Genomic DNA, 24,502 nt, shown 5'->3' on the forward strand with positions numbered 1-24,502 from the left:
TGCCAAGGATGGGGCACCATTTCTCCTATTGACAACAACGATGGGGCACCATTCCTCCTATTGACACCAATGATGGGGCACCATCCCCCCCCCCCCCATACCAAAGATGCATTGTTAACGTTCACTGACACCAGGACAATTTCTACTCCCAATGGCCACAGTCCGGCCCCCGAAAGTCTGGAGGACAGTAAACTGGCCCTTTGTTTAGAAAGTTTGAAGACCCCTGGTGTAAAGCATGGGTCTCCAAACTGTGGCCCAGGGGGCTGGTTATGGCCCTTTGCTTGCCTTTGTTTGGCCCATGGGGCACTATTCCACCAACTGACACCAATGATAGGGCACCATTCCCCCTACTGACACCATCAATGGGGCACTGTTCCTCCCATTAAAACCAATGAAGAGTTTTCTTCTCTTCCTTTTTAAGTTCAATGATATTTACCTTATGGATGCAAATGGAGAGTCCTGGAGCCTTTCGTTTTTCTATGCCAATGTGGGAGCTACGTAAAGTGACTTGAAGTACAAGATCAACCTTGGTGATAAGTGCGCCTATCTCTGGTTAAGCTATAGGCACTACAGTTTGATCACAAGTTACAAGGATGAGTTTCGGAGTAATATTCCTGAATAGTCTATACCACAGAGTAATTATGACTATTCCGTATACGCCAAGGCAGGGGGTAGCCTAATTTAATTGGATGTACCGTTTACAATAGATTTTTGTATTATAGTCATAATGATCTGACACTTGGTTACCCTTGTGGGTGCATGGATGTTTCTATATCAGTATATTATTTGTATCCTAAGAAATTTGTTCAACTTGAATAAAAATCGATTGCAAAAAAAAAAAAAATCAATGACGGGGCGCTGATGCCAGAGCATTTTCTACTCCGACTGGCCACAGTCTATATCGGTATATTATTTGTATCCTAAGAAATTTGTTCAACTTGAATAAAAATCGATTGCAAAAAAAAAAACAATGATGGGGCGCTGATGCCAGGGCATTTTCTATTCCCACTGACCACAGTGTGCCCCCCGAAGCCTAAAGGACAATAAACTGGTCCCTTACTTAAAAAGTTTGGAGACCCCTGGTGTAAAGGATCCGCACTTCAGATCAGTGCTAACTTCTCCCAGGTTGTATCGGTAATGATCACGATGAAATGACACATGTAGAAACGGAAGCAATGCAATACAATCAGTTGCATCGACCAGGTCATGCGGGCGTTAAATCAAGCGATCCAAGTGTTTCCGGACGTTGGAGGAGCTCGCTGCACACAGACATCTTCCCAAATGTTGGAAGGAGAAGAAAGCCCCCCATGTGCATCGTGCTGAGATATTCCAATAGAGAACAATTTAACCCTAAAATCCTCATCGCCCTTCGCAGTGCCAAATCTTCGTCCAGCCTTATATATCCTCAAATATTCCTTACGCTCAGCCTCCTGAGATGACCCTATTCTCAATCATCACAAATGTGTGTATATACAGTCTATCCACACACTGACAGTTAAAGTGGCAGACCGCGTACAGATCTAGAATGAAGGATTTAAAAGGCTCACCGTTCCTGTAGCTCCTGGCAATGCCTGCTGTGCCCCTTGTTGGATCCTCACTCACCAGAGACCATCCAAGGCGTGCCTGTTGTTGTGGTTCTACTTCCCAAACAACGGGCAGCGGAGGAAATGCCCGGAGGACACCATGCCGGCTTCTGTCAATGGCACAGAATGGAATGAAAACTTTGCCTCTCCTTAGTGAAAGTTGAGACACAACAAAAGGCCAGGGAATGGAATGAAGTGCTGCCTGGGAGGGGCTCTGCCTCTCTCTCCCCTCCTTAGGGAAGGGCACTGTGAAAGCTCCCAGACAGGCATGAGGTCCTGCACAGGGTCAGAAGAATCTGTCACACACACACACACACTGGATCAGCATGCCCAGGCACCGCTAAAACATTCACACCCCTAAGGGCAGGAACAGGCGGCCCTCCAATCAGGAATAGGGGGGAGGGGGGGGGGGCTCACCCTTTAACTAACTCAACATGTGAAAAGACAGGGAGCGTGTCACAGGCGCTGGAAGGGATTGTTATGTGATCACAGCACACCCTGCCAGGAAAACTCTCCATTCCCAAACACAATACAATCACATTGTACAGTTTCTCTACAATCTCCTTAAAGCTGGCCATACACTAACCAACAAATCGTTTGAAAATCTGTCATTTGGACCCTATATTTGTTTTTCGGTCAGTTAACAGGCACAAAGAGAAAATCCTTTTTCAGAGCCAAAAAAATTGAAGGAACAGGTTGAAAAATTGTGACGAATGAATGATAAAGTGAAAGGTTAAAGTGATTGTAATGCCGCGTACACACGAGCGGACTTCTCAGCATCAAAGGTCTGACGGTCTTTCCAACGGACTTGCAACGGAGTTACTACGGACTTTCAAACAACTGGACCTGCCCACACACAAATGGAAAGTCCGTTGGTTTGTACGTGATGGCGTACGAAGGGACTAGAATAAGGAAGTTCATAGCCAGTAGCCAATAGCTGCCCTTGTGTCGTTTTTTGTCCGTCGGACTAGCATACAGACGAACGGATTTTTCCACCGGACTCCAATCCATCAGAAAGATTTGAAACATGTTCTAAGTCTAAAGTCCGTCTGATTTTTCGACCGCAAAGGTCCGATGAAGCCCACACACGATCGAATTGTCCTGTGGATTCGTTCCGTCGGACCTTTGCTGACGAAAAGTCCACTCGTGTGTACACGGCATATCATACTTACCTCCACTGTGCAGCTCGTTTTGCACAGAGTGGCCCCGAACCTGCTCTTCTGGGGTCCCTCGGCGGCTCTCTCGGCTCCTCCCCACATCAGATAACCCCCTTGGAGAAGTTACCTTGCAGGCGCGCTCCCGAGTCCAGCATTCGGTGTCCATAGGGGCCGAATGCAGGACTCAGCCCCGCCCCCCTGGTGCCCGCGTCATTGGATTTGATTGACAGCAGCGGGAGCCAATGGCTGCTTTGCTATCAATCTATCCAATCAAAAGCCGAGAACCCCGTGCAGAGAGACAGCGCGTCCCCGGTGGGTCAAGTTCGAGGGCTCAGGTAAGTATAACTGGGTGCTGGGGGCCGGTCACTGGCAGGTGTTTTTTCACCTTAATGCGTAGGATACATCAAGGTGAAAAAACATGAACCTTTACAATCCCTTTAATGTGTTTCTGGCCTGTTAAAAAACATTTATGTCCATTGAGCGATTTATCGATCTACATTTGGCCATTACATGATAGCGCTATCATTTGCTTTCATAGCTGAGTGTTCGTTATTCCATAAACAAATTCAAACGATTTTTGTATAGTGTATGGCCAGCATTACAGTGGCCACATGTGCTTACATTTTTTTTTATCTGACCGATGTGTGATTCAATCAAAACGATCATATCCACAAACAATTGAAAAGCCATAACTTCCCTTCTGTACAACTGAGACTCAATTTCAATCAGGTTCAAACAATCAAATTGTATCGATTGTTTTACATCAGTTGTCAGCGCTGAGATACTTTGTTCAGGAATACGATTGTATTTGAATTGATCAGATTATAAGATTACATGGAGAAAGCAGAGATGCAATCAATAACTTGCAATCATAAGTTACGATCATATCTATTACACTTATCGGTAGAAATCAATTGGAAAATAAAATCGATCATATATCAAAGCCTGTATGACCACTATAGGCCCCTTTCACAAGATAGACCCACTCGGATCCACCCATACGTTTTTCAGGCGGATCTGAGCGAGCCACCCATTGACTTGTATGGGCAGGCGGAGATCAGCGAGATGTGTCCCCAGACACCCGCCTGCCATCCGATTCGACAAGATCTGAAAACAGACAAATGGCGATACGTTCACCATCCACCCAGCGGATCGAATGAAAACGGGCATGCAGTCTGTTTTCATCCGATCTTCCCATAGAGATCAGCAGGGCTCTGACAGATCCGTCCCAGCACAGTGAGCAGAGACGGACCTGTCATCTGCTGGCTCAGTGGAGATCAACGGATCGATCTCCCGCTGAGCTAGCGGAGTCTGCTGCCGTGTGAAAAGGGGCCTAAGGCTGACCATACATTATACAATTTGATTGTACAATCTCCTTTATGGTGAAGATGAACAGAACAATTTTATAAACAGTGAGCTTCACACACACTTGGCGTTTTGGGATTGCAGCAGAATCGATGCGATCCTGCCAACGATCTCAAAACGCACTACAATTGCAAAACACAGGTTCATGGGCCATTTGTTTTCAACAGCACCTAAAACACGGTGCGGGTTTTACTCCAACTGTTGCGTGATTTACTGCGCAGCAACCATGGCAAACTGCATCGAACGAAAGTTGTTGCCCAAAAGAAGCTCCTTCTCCTTTTTGGGCGACAAACTTCATACAATGCAATTTGCTGCTATTGCCATGCGATAAATCTCCCGACAATTGCACCGTGATTTCGGTGCTGTTGAAAACAATGGCACCTGAACCTGTGTTTTACAATTGTAGTGCGTTTTGAGATCGTAGATGGAGTTGCAGCAATACTGCTGCGATCCCAAAACACCAAGTGTGAATCCAGCCTAAAGCCCCATACACACTATCAGATTTTCTGCTGATTTTTTCCTTCAGATTTACCAAAACCATATAATATGAGGTCAAACCTTAGGAGTTTCAATTTGTATGCAATCAGGCAGGCCCTTGCACTACATGATTTTGGTAAATCTGAAGACAAAAATCAGCAGAAAATCTGGTAGTGTGTATGGGGCTTTATGCCGGCCATACATGGGTCAAATTCCAAAACAAATTTCCTTTCGAAAGTCGTAATTAAGAATTTTCGTTTGAATTTCGCACCATTAGTGGGCTGCAGCAACAGCCAATTTTTAATGCAGCCATCGAATTTGAGTAAATCGGCATGTTGGAAATTTTCAGAAAAATGACTAAATCAAATGTCTAATCAATGATGGGAAAATCGTGCGAGAAATATCATCGGAAATGAAATGAGCATGTGATCTGAAAAGAAAAGAAGATTACAAGCTGGTTGTATAGTGTATGACCAGCTTTAGGTTCACCATACACATTACAAGCTGGTTGTACATCTATTTTAAGATCTACCAACAAGCATGTAGTACAAGGGCTTGTTTGATTAAATAAATTGAGTAGATAGTCTAGAGAGGTCCTCTTATTATAAAGTTTTGGTAAATCTAAATTCTACAGAGATTGTATGATTAGATTGTAATGTGTATGGCGGACCAGTTTTTCTTTTTTCTCCACGCCTGAGTGTAAGACCCCTTTCACACTGAGGTGCTTTGCAGGCGTTATAGCGTTAAAAATAGCGCCTGCAAAGCGCCCTGAAACAGCGGCTCCATTCACTCCAGTGTGAAAACCCGAGGACTTTCACACTGGAGCGGTGCGCTGGCAGGGTGTCAGAAAAAGTCCTGCCAGCTGCTTCTTTGCAGCACATTAGGAGCAGTGAACTCACCGCTCCTAAAGCGCCCCTGCCCATTGAAAACAATGGGGCAGCGCTGCTATACTGCCGGCAAAGCTCCACTGCAGCAACGTTTTGCGGGCGGATGTAACCCCTTTTCGGCCGCTAGTGGGGGTTAAAACTGCCCTGCTAGCAGCCGAACCGCACCTTTACCGCTGACGCCCAGGGCGGCCCAGTGTGAAAGGCGTCTTAAGGTGGCCATACACTAAGAGGCATATTCACACGGCTGCACTGGGGTGGTTGCCAGGGAGAATCAGCAGATTTTTTTCTGGCAGTTCTAAACACGTCCTGGACACAGTGAGGGAGATTTACTAAAACTGGTGTACACAAAATCTGGTGCGGCTCTGCATAGTAGCCAATCAGCTTCTAACTTCAGCTTGTTCAATTAAGTTTTGACAATGAAACCTGGAAGCTGATTGGTTTCCATGCAGAGCTGCACCAGATTCTGTGTGCACCAGTTTTAGGAAATCTCCCCTCCCCCAGTGTGTGTGCACAGCAGCAGCTGTCAGTGGCGGCTGTCAGATTTGTCTTCCGAACTAATCAATGGCTGGCGCTGGCGCTGTTCACATGTATATGTAAAAGCCTTGTGAGCTGCTAAGCTAATCCACAGAAGCTGCCAGTTTATTATTTATTTTAGCGCTGCGTTAATTTTGATATATTTTGATATACGCTGTTCACATGTAACTACTCATCTGACCCACCGACCCTGGACACAGACAGTATACCCCCCCTGGAGTTGGCGGTTGGCGTTTTTTCAGAGCTCTGACTGTACACAAACTGGCTGCAGCTAATCGGTCAGTGTGTATGCAGCCATAGCACAGAGTGTTGCTGCATCCATATGAACACAGCAAACTATGTGCCGCAGGCCGACCAAGTGAACGCAGCTTTATTATTATTGTTATTATTACTATACAGGATTTATATAGCGCCAACAGTTTACGCAGCGCTTTACAACATTTGGGCAGACAGTACACCTACAATACAATTCAATACAGGAGGAATCAGAGGGCCCTGCTCGTTAGAGCTTACAATCTAGAAGGGAGGGATTTGATTTTTTTCTTTCCGCCTTTAAATTATAATATAATAAATAACTATAAATAATTATACCAAATAATAATGTAATAATAATAAAAAAATATTCAATAATGTAATCAAATCAAAAACACTGAAATTTGCTCAGTTGCAGAATTGTCGCTGTCATTACTTTTCAGCATTTGATGACGGATCTCCCCACAAATCACTATCGCTCAATTCTGCGAGTGATTCTAATTTATTATCGCTGTTTTCTAGCTGGTCTAAAACCACTTTTGATGTAAAGGGACGGTTTTGGTTGCTATGGACAATCTCCAGTTTCCAGGCAGAAAGAACAGTATATATAATAAAAAACTGCATGCAGGACACTGGAGAAACCACCAGGGACAAAAGGGAGGTGAAATAATTTCATACAGTAATGTAATCTGTAAGATTACAGTGTACTGTATATATTGTGTGTGTTTCACTTTTTGAATTTGGCGCCATTCTTTGTCCCCGTGCGTCGCAACTTTCGCAGGGAACGGAGCCCGGCTCCATGATAGATCGAGTGGAGGACGAGCTGCTCACACTGCGGGGAGACATCGCAGGATCCAGGGGACAAGGTAAGTAAGATCTTCCTGGATCCTGCGATGTGATCCCGAGTCTGGCTCGGGGTTACCGCTCTTGGTACTGAAATTCCACCCCGAGCCAGACTCGGGAATACCGCCAGGGGGGTTAAAAGCCTTCAGGCTTTGAAAAAATCTAAGGCTGGCCATTCACAGTTCGAATCCTCAACGGGAACCGGCTGAGATTTACACTGTTAATGGGCAGGCCGAATGTACCAAGTTGATCCATCGATTAACTTGGGTACAACCAGCCTGCCGGATTCTCTTGCGATTATCGCTAGCAGCTGCTACAGCTGCTAACAATAATCATTGTCTTCTCCCGGTGGGTCAGCTTCCCCCCGCCGGGAGAAGACAATTGCTGATTTCTCTGTCAGCACTGTCTGTGTTGATGGGGGAATTATTCAAATTTCGTTCCTGCAACCCGTGTATGGCCGGCCTAAATCTGGATATACACTAGTAGATTTGCAAAGAAAATTTCTTTCATTTTAAGAACATTAGGTTGGTTTTCGAATTGTTTCTGGTGTGAAACTGATGGTCGTTTTTCCTTCGAAAATTCAAAGGAGCAGGATAAAAAATGTTTCACAAACAAACACGTTTTCTAACAGAGAATGTGGTTTTCATGAAGTTCATTCACTCCAAGATCGAATGTTCAAAGCAAACGAAATTTGGAAGTGCTTTTGAATGTTATTCATCTAGCCATTCAATGTACTGAGAATTTTTGTTTGAAAATCTTATAGTGTATACCCAGCTTAACAGATTCCTCCATCTTCCTACAGCACGGAAGGCCTGTGTCTATTTTATTCTGATAGCCACCACCTGGCGCTGTCAGAATACCTGAACAGCAGCTGCATCCAATTGGATGCAGCCACTGTTTGACCCACAGTGAAAGGATGTCAAGCTGGAGAGTGACAACAGGGCCATCACTGTCAACAACCAACCAAAATTTGCATAGTATATGGCTAGCTTAAAGGATAAGTTCACTTTTCATAACATGACATGTGTAACATCTATAATATTATGAATGCATTTGCACCGCAGATCTTTTCCCTGTTTTGCTCCGCCCACCCTGTTACGTCACTCATTCACAGTCCTCTGTGAATGGAAAACTACAAGGTTCTGCAGCCTTGTACTCACAGCGCTGTAGTAGTTCATTGAGTCTCCGAGCACAAGGTACGAGGAATCCGAAACACTGACATGTCCGCAGGAGACCAGACATCCCAAGTCTCCTGCGAGTTGCGAGTCTCCTGCATTTCTGCTGCGGCTCCCTCACACCCGCAAGCGCCTCCTGTTATTCCGGCTGCAGGGCTGAGATCCTAGATGGTTCCCTGGTTCACAGCCAGGGTTTGATCGGTGCGGTGGGAGGGACAGCTGTGAATACCGATCTCCCTGTATAGCTTTTTAGCTGACAGCCGCTTCTCCTCCTCTCCCTCCCGCGGTTGTCGGATAAAAAGCTATACAAGGAGATTGGTGTTCACAGCTGTCCCTCCCACCGCACCGATCAAATCCCGGCTGTTCCCTGTGTCCTCCTCCTCAGGCTGCTCCTCTGGCCCCCTGTCCTTCTCTGGCCCCCCTCCGTGTCTTTCGGCTCCCTGTTCTCCTCCCCTCATCCCCCGCAGCCGGATTCCCTCCCCTCCTCTCCAGCAGGCTGCGGGGATCTGTCAGGATGGAGAGTGGAGGAAGGGAACGGTAAACCTGTCATTTACCGGCCCCTTCCTTTTCTGAATTGGACATAGTGAGCAGCGCTCGCTCCTGTGTCCTGTGAAAACTGAGCAGAGTAAACTGTGTGTTACTCTCCATTCATTTTCAGTGCTGAGAAAAGGACTGGGGAATCTGTGTCCTCAGTCTCTTTCTCTGTCTTAAAGGGGAGATGTAAAGGGTCTGGTTAGACCCCTGATATCTCACCAAAGCCTGCCAAAAAAGGCTGATTAAAAAAAAAAAAAAATTAAATTGTAAATAAATAAATAAATAACTACTGACCAATCCCCTCTGCCCCACCAACAAGCATTGTGAAAACAATTAAAAACAAATTAAATTGTAAAAAAATTAATACGTAAAAACAAAAAACGACTGACACCGTCCACTGCCACATACCCCCCCAACCCCTTCCCCAGAAGCACTGTGAAAAAATGTTTTAAAAAAATGTTGCCGCGGCAGGGTGGGGAGTTTACCGCCTCCCTGAAATGAGTTTTTGCAGGATGTCTGGGAGATCTGCATGGCATCAGCTATCTGCTGATCGCTGATGCAATGCTTTACAGGCTACCAAAACCAAAAATAATAAATCCAAATTTTTTTATCTGCAAAAAAAGTGCCTTTATTATTTTTTGTCCTTGATATGATTGTAGCTGTATTAGTGCAACTGTGACAGAGAAAATTGAGTACTGTCCGTGATACTTTTTTTATTTGCACTAACATACAATTCAAGGTGAACTTGTCCTTTAAAGCAGAACTTTGCCCTAAAAGAGAAATTCTGCTTTAACACCTCCTTACCCGCCCCTCTCCAATTTTTGGAAGTTATGTTGAGGGGGGGGGGGGAGCGGGTACCTAGTTTTAGTAGAAACCCGCCCAATATTTGTGGCTGCTGAATTATAATATATTTTTTAAAGGGATTGTAAAGTCTCATGTTTTTTTACTTTAACGGATGTCATCCAGCTGCCTCCAGAGCCCCCCCCCCCCCCTTTTTCTTAACTGAGCCCATCCGTTCCAGCAATGTGCATGAGCCCAGTGGCTCCAGCCGCTGTCTCTGTCCTCATTGGATAGATTGATAGCAGCGGGAGCTTTGGCTCCCGCTGCTGTCAATCAAATCTAGAGACACGGGGGCAGGGGCGGGGCCGAGTCTCGATGTCTGTGTCAATAGACACAGCAACGGGTCTCTGGAGTGCGTCTGCACGGGTGCCCCCATGGAAAGCGGCTCTCCATGGGGGCACCCGGTGAAGGGGAGGAGGCAGGAGCACCGGTGGGGCACCCCAGAAGAGGAGGATCAGGGCCGCTGTGTGCAAAACCCTTACACAGAGCAGGTAAGTATAACATATTTGTTATTTTTATTAAAATAAAAACTATTTTTAAACGTTACAACCCTTTCAAGACTGAAGAACCACTTTAATCAGACATTGTGCACCTACACTGCATAGTCCTGCTAGACATTTCTGGCAGGCAGTTATTTACTGAGTGAACAAAGTAACATTTTTGCTGAGCCTGATGGTGTCAATGTTACAATATCATGTGAAATTTACTCTAGACTTCTGTCAGGGTCCAGGCACAAAGCTGTGCTGTCTGACTTCATGTCGTTTCCTTGCGGCTGGTAAACCATCACAACACAATGTGCCATAACTGCTGATTTTCACTTCTTCGCACTCAGCAATGGAATCATTAATATAAAAGGTAAATTGGATAAATCCAGCCTCCTTTACAATGCCGGAATCTTGTCTCATATCTCACAGATATGCCTTATGCCGCGTACACATGAGCGGACTTTTCGACCGGACTGGTCAGACGGACTTCCGACGGACTTTCTGAACAAACGGACTTGCCTACACACGATCACACCAAAGTCCGACGGATTCGTACATGATGACGTACGACCGGACTAAAATAAGGAAGCTGATAGCCAGTAGCCAATAGCTGCCCTAGCGTGGGTTTTCGTCCGTCGGACTAGCATACAGACGAGCGGATTTTTCGTCCGGACTCGAGTCTGCCGGAAAGATTTGAAACATGTTCCAAATCTAAAGTCCTTCAGATTTTCAACCAAAAAAGTCCGCTGCAGGTCCGATGAAGCCCACACACGATCGGATTGTCCGCCGGACTCGGTCTGTTGGACCAGTCCGGTCGAAAAGTCCGCTTGTGTGTACGCGGCATTAGACTCCTTTCACACTGATGCGGTTTTCAATCGTTTAAGCGCTAGAAATAGCCTCTAAATAGCGTCTGAAAACCGCCTCCCACTTATTTCAGTGTGTCTTTTCACACCGGGGTGGTGCGCTTGTCGGACGTTAGGAAAAGTCTTGCAAGCAGCATTCTTTGGGCCTGTATACAGCACTCTCAAAACGCCCAGACCATTAAAATGAATGGGCAGAGCTTCCAAAGCGCCTGAAAAGCGCTTAGCAAGTGCCGCAACATGGGCGTTTTTAACCCCCTCTTTGAGGTTAAAAGCGCCCGCTAGCGGCGGAAAAGCAGCGCAAAAGCACTGGTTAAACTGCGCTAATGCGCCACTAAAACAAGTGGCGCTTCATCGCTAACGGCCGGCACTCACAGTGTGAAAGGGATCTTCGGGGAAATCGGTTGTCTGTATCTTCAATGTATTTTTCAGGATCCTGCAGCGATAGACTGCATTATGGGAGAATCACAGCAAAGGTATGATATACCTTATGACATCATGCACAGCTCCCTTACTCTGGAGGAGGAATGAGTCATAGGAGAGCCAAGGAGAGCTGCAGGGCTGGAGGGGGCTGGATAAGGGCGGAGATAACAGGAGACTGCAGAGATCCATGTGTATTCATCGAGAGAGGAGAAATGTGCAGACAAGCAGTGATGTGTGTGTGTCTGTATATACTGTATGTGTGTGTGTCTGTGTAAATCCAGGAAGTGAACAGGCAGCAGCTTCAGCTGCCCACAGTTCAAATGGCTGCAGCCAGACTCAGTGGAGGGAGGTTTCTGCAGCATATTTGGCATGTATACATCCACAGTATATATAGAATAATATGCAAAGTGGTTGGAGGGAAGCTTCAGAATGGCAAAGATGTTTTTATTACAAATTATGTGAGCAGACTGCAGTTCCTCTTTAAGGCTTCATGTACACTGCTGCTGGTAAACAGACGTTTAGGAGAAGTTGGGCGTTTTTTTTTAGCTGCTCCTGAACTCTCCTCTGTTATCTTATCAGTACATGTACACAGGGTCCTTTATAGTCCTTTCTGGACAGTTGAGTTTAGAAGCATTTTTTGAAAAGCAAAAAAATGCTTTCAGGACGGATGTTCAGAAGCATTTGAAACGCCAAACGCCTGTAAAAGCTTGTACACCCGGTAACTGGCGTTTAGCCGCATTTCATTTACAGGCGTTTTTAACGGAGGAACATTTTTGACTATTTTCAATGTAAAAAAACGGCATGTAAATGCGGCACCACGGACGTTTTTAAACGTCGGTTACAATCTGTCACGTTAAATTGTTCAGGAGAGGTTTTAAAACGTCCCGTGTACATGAAGCCTAAGCTAAACATACATTATACAATTTTCTTATTCAATTTTCATTTCGATCTACAACAACTATGTAGTGCAGGGACCTGCAGGATTGCGTACACTTCAAATGTGTTTAAGTTTGACCTCATATTATATGGTTTTGGTAAATCTAAAGGAAAATTGTACAAGAAAATTGTATAATGTATGGACAGACTTAGTGAATCTTCTGCAAACTCGGAAGGTTAGTTAAAGTAATTGTAAAAACCAAACTCATAAATTGTACATAGGCTTTAACATGTTCATAGAATTTCAAAAGTAATTTTCAATGTTTTAAACATCTGCAGCTTTCATTAAAATAATATCTGGTGATCCTGTGGCACTTCCTGTTATAAGGCACAAATGTCCTATCCCTGTCTCCCACTTGTCACCACACATTGTCCCCCTGTCACATGTCTTCATGGCGTAGACACATTGTACAGACACATTCCACCGTTGTCACCATCAGGAAAACCACCATGAGAAATGACATGGAACGCCTGCTAAAGTGCATTCATGAAGACATCAAGTGGCTGCAAAGAGGCTGCAGGAGATCAGAGGCACTGAGATAGAAACAAACGATGAATGAAATGATTAAAACAGTATTTTATTTAAAACTAAACTATGAGAAAGGCAAATATTGTCTAAACATAAGAGGCGTATTTATTTTGGAGTATTGGTGCTCCTTGTGGACTTCTTCCAGATCAGTGCAGTAATCCAGTGTGAAGCTTCCTGTCATAAAGACCGGTCACTGCTGCTCTCTCTCCTTGTGCAGGGTGACTGGTCTTGTCTCCGCCCCCTCCTACAGTTTTCTGCAGGCAGTTTGTAGTGGGTGGAGCCTGCTGGACCCCTCCCACAGCTCGGCTCTGCTCTCTGCACAAGCTAGGTACAGCACAATGGTGATGTTACTGATACTTTTACAAGGTAATATCTGGGCTTGCAAAAGCATTTGATGTACAAGTGGATTTATAACCTTTGTGGCTTCTGATGAATATATTTAACCACTTGCCGACCGCCGCACGACTATATACGTCGGCAGAATGGCACGGGCAGGCAAAAGGACTTACATGTACGTCCTTGCCTGCCCGCGGGTGGGGGGTCCGATCGGACCCCCCCCCGGTGCCAGCGGCGGTCGGCAAATCTCCCCCGGCGATCGGAGGTGAGGGGGAGGCCATCCATTCGTGGCCCCCCCCTCGCGATCGCTCTCAGCCAATGGGATCATTTCCCTGCCTCTGTATTGTACACAGAGGCAGAGGAAATGATGTCATCTCTCCTCGGCTCGGTATTTTCCGTTCCGGGCCGAGGAGAGAAGACTGCAATGTGAGTGCACAACACACACACAGTAGAACATGCCAGGCACACAAAACACCCCGATCCCCCCCCCGATCGCCCCCCGATCCCCCCCCAATCACCCCCCCCCCCCCGTCACAAACTGACACCAGCAGGTTTTTTTTTTTTTTTTTTTCTGATTACTGTATTGGTGTCAGTTTGTGACATTTACAGTGTTAGGACAGTTAGTATTACCCCCCTGTAGGTCTAGGGTACCCCCCTAACCCCCCCTAATAAAGTTTTAACCCCTTGATCACCCCCCGTCACCAGTGTCGCTAAGCGATCATTTTTCTGATCGCTGTATTAGTGTCGCTGGTGACGCTAGTTAGTGAGGTAAATATTTAGGTTCGCCGTCAGCGTTTTATAGCGACAGGGACCCCCATATACTACCTAATAAATGTTTTAACCCCTTGATTGCCCCCTAGTTAACCCTTTCACCACTGATCACTGTATAACTGTTACGGGTGACGCTGGTTAGTTTGTTTATTTTTTATAGTGTCAGGGCACCCGCCGAATAAAGATTTAGCCCCCTGATCGCCCGGCGGTGATATGCGTCGCCCCAGGCAGCGTCAGATTAGCGCCAGTAACGCTAACACCCACGCACGCAGCATACGCCTCCCTTAGTGGTATAGTATCTGTACGGATCAATATCTGATCTGATCAGATCTATACTAGCGTCCCCAGCAGTTTAGGGTTCCCAAAAACACAGTGTTAGCGGGATCAGCCCAGATACCTGCTAGCACCTGCGTTTTGCCCCTCCGCCCGGCTCGGCCCAGCCCACCCAAGTGCAGTATCGATCGATCACGGTCACTTACAAAACACTAAACGCATAACTGCAGCGTTCGCAGAGTCAGGCCTGATCCCTGTGATCGCTAACAGTTTTTTTGGTAGCGTTTTGGTGAAATGGCAAGCACCAGCCCCAGGCAGCGTCAGGTTAGTTCCAGTAGCGCTAACACCCACGCACGCACCGTACACCTCCCTTAGTGGTATAGTATCTGAACGCATCAATATCTGATCCGATCAGATCTATACTAGCGTCCCCAACAGTTTAGGATTCCCAAAAACGCAGTGTTAGCGGGATCAGCCCAGATACCTGCTAGCACCTGCGTTTTGCCCCTCCGCCCGGCCCAGCCCAGCCCACCCAAGTGCAGTATCGATCGATCACTGTCACTTACAAAACACTAAACGCATAACTGCAGCGTTCGCAGAGTCAGGCCTGATCCCTGCGATCGCTAACAGTTTTTTTGGTAGCGTTTTGGTGAACTGGCAAGCACCAGCCCCAGGCAGCGTCAGGTTAGTGCCAGTAGCGCTAACACCCACGCACGCACCGTACACCTCCCTTAGTGGTATAGTATCTGAACTGATCAATATCTGATCTGATCCGATCAGATCTATACTGGCATCCCCAGCAGTTTAGGGTTCCCAAAAACGCAGTGTTAGTGGGATCAGCCCAGATACCTGCTAGCACCTGCGTTTTGCCCCTCCGCCCGGCCCAGCCCAGCCCACCCAAGTGCAGTATCGATCGATCACTGTCACTTACAAAACACTAAACGCATAACTGCAGCGTTCGCAGAGTCAGGCCTGATCCCTGCGATCGTTAACAGTTTTTTTGGTAGCGTTTTGGTGAACTGGCAAGCGCCAGCGGCCTAGTACACCCCGGTCATAGTCAAACCAGCACTGCAGTAACACTTGGTGACGTGGCGAGTCCCATAAGTGCAGTTCAAGCTGGTGAGGTGGCAAGCACAAGTAGTGTCCCGCTGCCACAAAGAAGACAAACACAGGCCCGTCGTGCCCATAATGCCCTTCCTGCTGCATTCGCCAATCCTAATTGGGAACCCACCACTTCTGCAGCGCCCGTACTTCCCCCATTCACATCCCCAACCAAATGCAGTCGGCTGCATGAGAGGCATTTTCTTTATGTCCTCCCCCTAGTACCCCTACCCAACGAACCCTCCCAAAAAAGATGTCGTGTCTGCAGTAAGCACGGATATAGGCGTGACACCCGCTATTATTGTCCCTCCTGTCCTGACAATCCTGGTCTTTGCATTGGTGAATGTTTTGAATGCTACCATTCACTAGCTGAGTATTAGCGTAGGGTACAGCATTGCACAGACTAGGACACACTTTCACAGGGTCTCCCAAGATGCCATCGCATTTTGAGAGACCCGAACCTGGAACCGGTTACAGTTATAAAAGTTACAGTTACAAAAAAAGTGTAAAAAAAAAAAAAAAAAAAACACAAACAAAAATATAAAATAAAAAGTAATAGTTGTCGTTTTATTGTTCTCTCTCTATTCTCTCTCTCTCTATTCTCTCTATTGTTCTGCTCTTTTTTACTGTATTCTATTCTGCAATGTTTTATTGTTATTATGTTTTATCATGTTTGCTTTTCAGGTATGCAATTTTTTATACTTTACCATTTACTGTGCTTTATTGTTAGCCATATTTTTGTCTTCAGGTACAGCATTCACGACTTTGAGTGGTTATACCAAAATGATGCTTGCAGGTTTAGGTATCATCTTGGTATCATTCTTTTCAGCCAGCGGTCGGCTTTCATGTAAAAGCAATCCTAGCGGCTAATTAGCCTCTAGACTGCTTTTACAAGCAGTGGGAGAGAATGCCCCCCCCCCCCCCATCGTCTTCCGTGTTTTTCTCTGGCTCTCCTGTCTCAACAGGGAACCTGAGAATGCAGCCGGTGATTCAGCCAGCTGACCATAGAGCTGATCAGAGACCAGAGTGGCTCCAAACATCTCTATGGCCTAAGAAACCGGAAGCTACGAGCATTTTATGACTTAGATTTCGCCGGATGTAAATAGCGCCATTGGGAAATTGGGGAAGCATTTTATCACACCGATCTTGGTGTGGTCAGATGCTTTGAGGGCAGAGGAGAAATCTAGGGTCTAATAGACCCCAATTTTTTCAAAAAAGAGTACCTGTCACTACCTATTGCTATCATAGGGGATATTTACATTCCCTGAGATAACAGTAAAAATGATTAAAAAAAAAAAAAATGAAAGGAACAGTTTTAAAATAAGATAAAAAAGCAAAAAAATAATAAAGAAAAAAAAAAAAAAAAAAAAAAAAGCACCCCTGTCCCCCCTGCTCTCGCGCTAAGGCGAACGCAAGCGTCGGTCTGGCGTCAAATGTAAACAGCAATTGCACCATGCATGTGAGGTATCACCGCGACGGTTAGATCGAGGGCAGTAATTTTAGCAGTAGACCTCCTCTGTAAATCTAAAGTGGTAACCTGTAAAGGCTTTTAAAGGCTTTTAAAAATGTATTTATTTTGTTGCCACTGCACGTTTGTGCGCAATTGTAAAGCATGTCATGTTTGGTATCCATGTACTCGGCCTAAGATCATCTTTTTTATTTCATAAAACATTTGGGCAATATAGTGTGTTTTAGTGCATTAAAATGTAAAAAAGTGTGTTTTTTCCCCAAAAAATGCGTTTGAAAAATCGCTGCGCAAATACTGTGTGAAAAAAAAAAATTAAACACCCACCATTTTAATCTGTAGGGCATTTGCTTTAAAAAAATATATAATGTGTGGGGGTTCAAAGTAATTTTCTTGCAAAAAAAAATAATTTTTTCATGTAATCAAAAAGTGTCAGAAAGGGCATTGTCTTCAAGTGGTTAGAAGAGTGGGTGATGTGTGACATAAGCTTCTAAATGTTGTGCATAAAATGCCAGGACAGTTCAAACCCCCCCCAAATGACCCCATTTTGGAAAGTAGACACCCCAAGCTATTTGCTGAGAGGCATGTCGAGTCCATGGAATATTTTATATTGTGACACAAGTTGCGGGAAAGAGACAAATTTTTTTTTTTTTTTTTTTTTTTGCACAAAGTTGTCACTAAATTATATATTGCTCAAACATGCCATGGGAATATGTGAAATTACACCCCAAAATACATTCTGCTGCTTCTCCTGAGTACGGGGATACCACATGTGTGAGACTTTTTGGGAGCCTAGCCGCGTATGGGACCCCGAAAACCAAGCACCGCCTTCAGGCTTTCTAAGGGCGTAAATTTTTGATTTCACTCTTCACTGCCTATCACAGTCTCGGAGGCCATGGAATGCCCAGGTGGCACAAACCCCCCCCAAATGACCCCATTTTGGAAAGTAGACACCCAAAGCTATTTGCTGAGTGGTATAGTGAGTATTTTGCAGACCTCACTTTTTGTCACAAAGTTTTGAAAATTAAAAAAAGAAAAAAAAAATTTTTTTTTTTGTCTTTCTTCATTTTCAAAAACAAATGAGAGCTGCAAAATACTCACCATGCCTCTCAGCAAATAGCTTGGGGTGTCTACTTTCCAAAATGGGGTCATTTGGGGGGGGTTTGTGCCACCTGGGCATTCCATGACCTCCGAAACTGTGATAGGCAGTGAAGAGTGAAATCAAAAATGTACACCCTTAGAAATCCTGAAGGCGGTGATTGGTTTTCGGGGTCCCGTACGCGGCTAGGCTCCTAAAAAGTCCCACACATGTGGTATCCCCATACTCAGGAGAAGCAGCAGAATGTATTTTGGGGTGCAATTCCACATATGCCCATGACCTGTGTGAGCAATATATCATTTAGTGACAACTTTGTGCAAAAAAAAAAAAATAAATAAATAAATTGTCACTTTCCCGCAACTTGTGTCAAAATATAAAATATTCCATGGACTCAACATGCCTCTCAGCAAATAGCTTGGGGTGTCTACTTTCCAAAATGGGGTCATTTGGGGGGGGTTTGTGCCATCTGGGCATTTTATGGCCTTCAAAACTGTGATAGGTAGTGAGGAGTAAAATCAAAAATGTACGCCCTTAGAAATCCTGAAGGCGGTGATTGGTTTTCGGGGCCCCGTATGCGGCTAGGCTCCCAAAAAGTCCCACACATGTGGTATCCCCATACTCAGGAGAAGCAGCTAAATGTATTTTGGGGTGCAATTCCACATATGCCCATGGCCTGTGTGAGCAATATATCATTTAGTGACAACTTTTTGTAATTTTTTTTTTTTTTTTTTTTTTTTGTCATTATTCAATCACTTGGGACAAAAAAAATGAATATTCAATGGGCTCAACATGCCTATCAGCAATTTCCTTGGGGTGTCTACTTTCCAAAATGGGGTCATTTGTGGGGGTTTTGTACTGCCCTGCCATTTTAGCACCTCAAGAAACGACATAGGCAGTCATAAATTAAAGGCTGTGTAAATTCCAGAAAATGTACCCTAGATTGTAGGCGCTATAACTTTTGCGCAAACCAATAAATATACACTTATTGACATTTTTTTTACCAAAGACATGTGGCCAAATACATTTTGGCCTAAATGTATGACTAAAATTGAGTTTATTGGATTTTTTTTAGAACAAAAAGTAGAAAATATCATTTTTTTTCAAAATTTTCGGTCTTTTTCCGTGTATAGCGCAAAAAATAAAAACGGCAGAGGTGATCAAATACCATCAAAAGAAAGCTCTATTTGTGGGAAGAAAAGGACGCAAATTTCGTTTGGTTACAGCATTGCATGACCGCGCAATTAGCAGTTAAAGCGACGCAGTGCCAATTTGTAAAAAGTGCTCTGGTCAGGAAGGGGGTAAATCCTTCCGGGGCTGAAGTGGTTAAAGGAAAGTGTGTGTTTGAAGTTCAACTTAAAAAAAATGGTGGTAATGATACACAGTATTTTAGCAAACTAAGCATCATTCAGTTAGGATTTATATCCACTTCAGGTAAGCTTGTACCCAATACAAACCTCCTTTATGTTGCCAATGTGTTTGATCACTTGAGAATCAGTGTCCTTAACCACTTGCTTACTGGGCACTTAAACCCCCCTCCTGCCCAGACCAATTTTTAGCTTTCAGCGCTGTTACAATTTGAATGACAATTGCGCGGTCGTACAACACTGTACTCAAATGAAATTTTATCATTTTTTTTCACACAAATGGAGCTTTCTTTTTTATTTTTTGCTAAACAAACAAAAAAAGACAGAAATTTTTGAAAAAAAATATATATATATGTTTCATAGTTTGTTATAAATTTTTGCAAATGGGTAATTTTTCTCCTTCATTGATATTCGTTTATGAGGCTGCACTGATAGGCACAGATAAGGCAACACTGATAGGCACTGATTAGACGGCACTGATGGGCCCTGATGGGTGGTACTGATGGGCACTGATAGATGTCACTGATGGGCACTGATAAGACGGCACTGATGGGCCCTGATGGGTGGTACTGATGGTCACTGATGGGCACTGATAAGATGGCACTGATGGGCCCTGATGGGTGGTACTGATGGTCACTGATAGATGTCACTGATGGGCACTGATAAGACGGCACTGATGGGCCCTGATGGGTGGTACTGATGGTCACTGATGGGCACTGATAAGATGGCACTGATGGGCCCTGATGGGTGGTACTGATGGTCACTGACAGATGTCACTGATGGGCACTGATAAGACGGCACTGATGGGCCCTGATGGGTGGTACTGATGGGCACTGATAGATGTCACTGATGGGCACTGGTAGGTGGTATTGATAGGCAGCACTGGTGATGAGGCACTGATTGGTGACATTTATTGGTGGTACTCTGGGCACTGGTAGGTGGCGCTGGTGGGCACTGGTAGGTGGCACAGGTGGGCACAGAAGCCTCTGCAGAGGCTCCCCATGATCGGGACTTACAGCCGCCGGTGATCGGCTTTTTTTTGGAAATAGCTGATTACCGGCTCTGTTTACATAACATGATCAACTGCCATTGGCTGACAGCTGATCACGTAGTAAGAGGTCGAGATCGACCCCTTACTGGGGCAGAGTCTCATATACTCGCTGATCACAGAGCAGGGCACGCAGGCCGCTCGAGCATGGGATGACGTCTATGGAAGCCCTCCCGGTGAAGTAGGTCCACGCTGTAGTCGTCTTTTGGCTATAGCGCGGACAGGAAGTTGTTAAACCCCATACACACGATCAGAAAATTGTACGAAAAATACAGATTTCGGAGCGATAATCTGATCGTTAGTACAAAGCTTTCGAGAGCCGATCAGGACAGTTCATCCGATATTATTTGATCGGACATACCTGAAAATCTTTTCATACGATGTCAGATGGTACGATTTTCGTTTAATCAGTACAGCTGTCATTCGAAAATGAAAATGCAATACCAATGCATTACAACACATGACATCACTTCCGAATTTTTGATCTGTCGTACGAGAATTTTCATGATTTTAGTAAACTCATCAGATTCGATCTGAGATTAGCATGCAAAAAAAACGGACGATCATTCGTCCGATAATCTCATCGTGTGTACCGCTGACAGAGAGCAGATGGATGGTTCACAAAGCACGACTTTGATTGCGGGCAAAGAGAGACACAAAGCTGTAACTACAACCCTTCCTTCAACATCTCAACTAGTCAGACAACATATTTATCTACAACCTGGGGCTACTGATATAAGTTAATGATTTACACTCCACCAGAATCTATTACTCAGAGATATCGATTGATGTGTGTTCTATGATTGTAAAAGATCCTTCATAAAGAGGTTACATAAATATAATAAAGGAGATGCTGGATGAACTTTATGTCTCACATAGTTTTGATAATTGTCAGTCATTCTGCTTCCAGCAAGGCACGCTGTAATGCAATCAGAGGAAGGAGGAAGGCTACAGTGGAGCTGAACATACACCTTACAATTTGATTGTACTATCGATGTATGTATAATGGGATTTTTTATACATGGTATAGTAGGGGCTTCAGGGAGGGAGGGCTTAAACTTTGTGCAGTCTGTTTATTTTAAATGTATTTTCCTGTGGGTGCTCTTCAGCAAAATGCAGGGCAATTCTGCATGACAAACAAAGAAAAAGGATATTTTTTTCCTACTCATTCATTCATGGCATTATAATGATGCTCACTGTGGAATGGTATCCCAGCTTTAAATAACCTTTTAAGCCTGTGACAAGCCTGCTGAATATTCGCACGCCTTCACGCATGGATTATGATATGTAGAGGTGACAGATCAGACTGCAAAGCCTTAGAACATAAGCCAGATTGCAAAAGGTACAGATTACTCAGCAAAATCACATATATACACTATATTACCAAAAGTATTGGGACGCCTGCCTTTCCACGCACATTAACTTTAATGACATCCCAGTCTTAGTCCGTAGGGTTCAATACTGAGTTGGCCCACCCTTTACAGATATAACATCTTCAACTCTTCTGGGAAGGCCGCCCACAAGGTTTAGGAGTGTGTCTATGGGAATGTTTGACCATTCTTCCAGAAGCGCATTTGTGAGGTCAGGCACTGATGTTGGATGAGAAGGCCTGGCTGACAGTCTCCACTCTAATTCATCCCAAAAGTCTTGTATTGGGTTGAGGACATGCTGTGGGGGTGTTTTTCAGCTGCAGGGACAGGACGAATGGTTGCAATCGAAAGAAAGATGAATGCGGCCAAGTACAGGGATATCCTGTACGAAAACCTTCTCCAGAGTGCTCAGGACCTCAGACTGGGCCGAAGGTTTACCTTCCAACAAGACAATGACCCTAAGCACACAGCTAAAATAACGAAGGAGTGGCTTCACAACAACTCCGTGACTGTTCTTGAATGTTCCAGCCAGAGGCCTGACTTAAACCCAATTGAGCATCTCTGGAGAGACCTAATAATGGCTGTCCACCAACGTTTACCATCCAACCTGACAGAACTGGAGAGGATCTGCAAGGAGGAATGGCAGAGGATCCCCAAATCCAGGTGTGAAAAACTTGTTGCATCTTTCCCAAAAAGACTCATGGCTGTATTAGATCAAAAGGGTGCTTCTACTAAATACTGAGCAAAGGGTCTGAATACTTAGGACCATGTGATATTTCAGTTTTTCTTTTTTAATAAATCTGCAAAAATGTCAACAATTCTGTGTTTTTCTGTCAATATGGGGTGCTGTGTATACATGAATGAGGAAAAAAATGAACTTAAATGATTTTAGCAAATGGCTGCAATATAACAAAGAGAGAAAAATTTAAGGGGGTCTGAATACTTTATGTTTTTTTTTTCTTTTTTGAATTAAAGGCAAAAGGCAGATGCAGAATGTTTTTGAAATATGGGAAGAAACAGGAAGTTCTGCAATAAATCCATCAACATAACAAACACGTAAACATAATCCATACAGGAGCCCAGCAAGCAGCAATTTAATGATGGAAATAAGCGGTTTGGCAATTTCATACACTGTTTTTGTCAGTAGTGATGACATGTTTGTGTTGATTAAAAAAGAATGTCAAACCGAAAGAAAATTTGAAAAGCAACAGGAACTAAAGTGCCCACCTGTTTGCTAGATAATCAATATTCAAGCAAACATATTTTAAAGTGTATGTCCAGTCCATTGTTTTGAATAGAGTTGGGAAGGATTAGAGCCCTTGTCTGGTTTTCACTTCTATCCATTGCTCTATAAGGGCTCTTTTAAAAGGGTGGCTGTGTCTACTGTCCTCTAAAAAGCGATCTGTGGTGGATCTCTTTTCAGAGGGCAGTAGCGCAGCAGTTGCCAGGCATTCAGGAGGCAATTCTGCTGCCTCCTGAATGTCTTTTTTTTTTTTTTTATCTCTGGGATTTTGTATTAAAATGTTGGCTAAAAGCTGGCAAGACTAATCATTGCATTCTGCCAGCAGGGAAGGCTCCCTGTTCTCCCCACTGGAAGAACACAATAGTGCTCAATAGTGGAAGGGATTCCACCATCAACACTGAATGTGGATGGAAGGACAGTGGAAGGAAAGAAAAAAGCATAATGTATGGCCTGCTTTACTCACTTATTCTATCATGATGACAACAGTTTAGGCAGACAGCTAGTGAGAGAAAATCTGCAGCAAGGACAAAGGCAGAAATAAAATTCTGATGGGGACTCTAAAACCCCCCTACTCTATTTAAAAAGCATTTTATCTCTGTATGTGTTGCTGTTGCAGATGGCAGAAGTTCTAAAGCTGGTCATACAGTAGGGATTGACAAAACTCCCGCAGTGGCATTTGTATTCTGACAATTGGCACCAGTGGATGTCATATACCCAAAGAGAGGAACAGAGGAGAAGAGGGGAAGAAGTCACATTCATGGGTCAAGGTCCGCTTTAATAACATCAAATATGCAATACCCAATGAAACAGTCCGCTCGCTATCTGTATATTCTTGTCTGGAAACACTTAGAATCCTTTTAAAACTTAAAAATGTACAAAGCAACAATCAATTGCCATCTACATCTGAGTGTATTTTCTGCTCATAGTAACCAATTCAACACTAGCAGGATTATTAAAGTATAACTAAAGGCAAACCTTTTTTTAGTTTTGGTTAGATAGGAGAGGGATTAGAACACCTGTCAGTTTTTATTGCTGTCTGTGCCCCCCCGTTAAGGAGATGCGCCCTCTCTATTTGTCCTGTATACCGTTATCATTGAAAGTGAAAGTAAAAGAAAATCCCCAGAAAAGTAATAAATCTTCTAATGGAGACACTAGTTCTGGTGGTCCAGGGGTCTCCAAGGAATTCCCTTAATTTGCAGGGATTTCCTCTCACTTCCTGTTTGATTATGGAACAGGAAGTGAAGGGAAATCTCTGAAATGGAACACAGATGGCGAAAAAAATTCTGACAGATTATAACTCTCCCTTGCTCCATCCAAAATGAAAAAAATAAGTTTTGTCTAGTTCTACTTTAAGTTAAGCCCTGCAAACAGCAATGCTAAATGCAAAAACCCATGGCAACCAATCAAAACGTGTCTTTTTTTCAACTAAACAGCACATTGCTATGGGATACTATGCACATCATCACTGTTCTTACCTTACAAAGTATGCAGCGTTCATTCTTCTGGTGCAGCTACTAGAAAGAAATTACGTGACCGGTTGCTAAGCCCAGTG

The 24,502-nt window shown here is 44.3% G+C and overlaps 1 protein-coding gene across 9 annotated transcripts in view; it reads right to left on the reverse strand.

Moving 5' to 3' along the window:
* Positions 1-24,502, reverse strand: part of TACC2 (transforming acidic coiled-coil containing protein 2) — a 225,128-nt gene that overhangs the window by 126,893 nt on the left and 73,733 nt on the right. For 7 of the 9 annotated variants that reach the window (XM_073596214.1, XM_073596217.1, XM_073596212.1 and 4 more), the window contains exon 7: positions 24,426-24,464. The exons of the other annotated variants lie outside the window; for them this stretch is intronic. In XM_073596214.1, the coding sequence (XP_073452315.1) occupies positions 24,426-24,464 (39 nt within the window). The remainder of the gene's footprint in view (positions 1-24,425; positions 24,465-24,502) is intronic. 9 annotated transcript variants of the gene reach the window in all.

This window comes from Aquarana catesbeiana, linkage group LG08 (genome assembly GCF_042186555.1).
Source record: "Aquarana catesbeiana isolate 2022-GZ linkage group LG08, ASM4218655v1, whole genome shotgun sequence".
Taxonomy (NCBI): Eukaryota; Metazoa; Chordata; class Amphibia; order Anura; family Ranidae; genus Aquarana; species Aquarana catesbeiana.